Here is a 355-nt window from a genome sequence, read left to right as displayed (position 1 = left end):
CCCACCGGTCACCGAGGCCAGCAAGTGTCCCATGCCCATAGCAGAGAAGGCGCCAGGAGCCATGGCGAACTGTCCCGGGTGGATGAAGAGGGGCTGCCCGGCGCCCAGGGGGCTGAAGAACTGCTGCCCATGCAGGCCAGAGAGCGCCAGGCTCTGCAGGTGCCCGGCGCTCAGGTGTGGGGGGCTGTCCGTGTGCACCATCAGCGGGGCGAAGGCCTCCTTGCCCAGCCCTCCGCCCTCCACGTCCTTCTTGCCCGGGTCCGGCTCTTTCCTCCGTCCTTCCACCTTGTCCTTCTCCAGGCCCCGTGCGCCGAACAGGCCCTCGCCAGGACCCTCCCGGGAGGATGCACCATCC

At 69.3% G+C, this 355-nt stretch overlaps 1 protein-coding gene across 1 annotated transcript in view; it reads right to left on the bottom strand.

The window, feature by feature from the left end:
- Nucleotides 1-355, bottom strand: part of TBX2 (T-box transcription factor 2) — an 8,116-nt gene that overhangs the window by 1,281 nt on the left and 6,480 nt on the right. Inside the window, 1 exon segment of the mRNA XM_035889604.1 lies at nucleotides 6-348. Coding sequence (XP_035745497.1) covers nucleotides 6-348 — 343 coding nt within the window.

Source organism: Egretta garzetta, unplaced genomic scaffold (genome assembly GCF_000687185.1).
Source record: "Egretta garzetta isolate BGI_Z169 unplaced genomic scaffold, ASM68718v1 scaffold112, whole genome shotgun sequence".
Lineage (NCBI taxonomy): Eukaryota > Metazoa > Chordata > Aves > Pelecaniformes > Ardeidae > Egretta > Egretta garzetta.
Note: the sequence above shows the minus strand (reverse complement) of the source record. Positions and strands in the feature narration are given on the sequence as shown.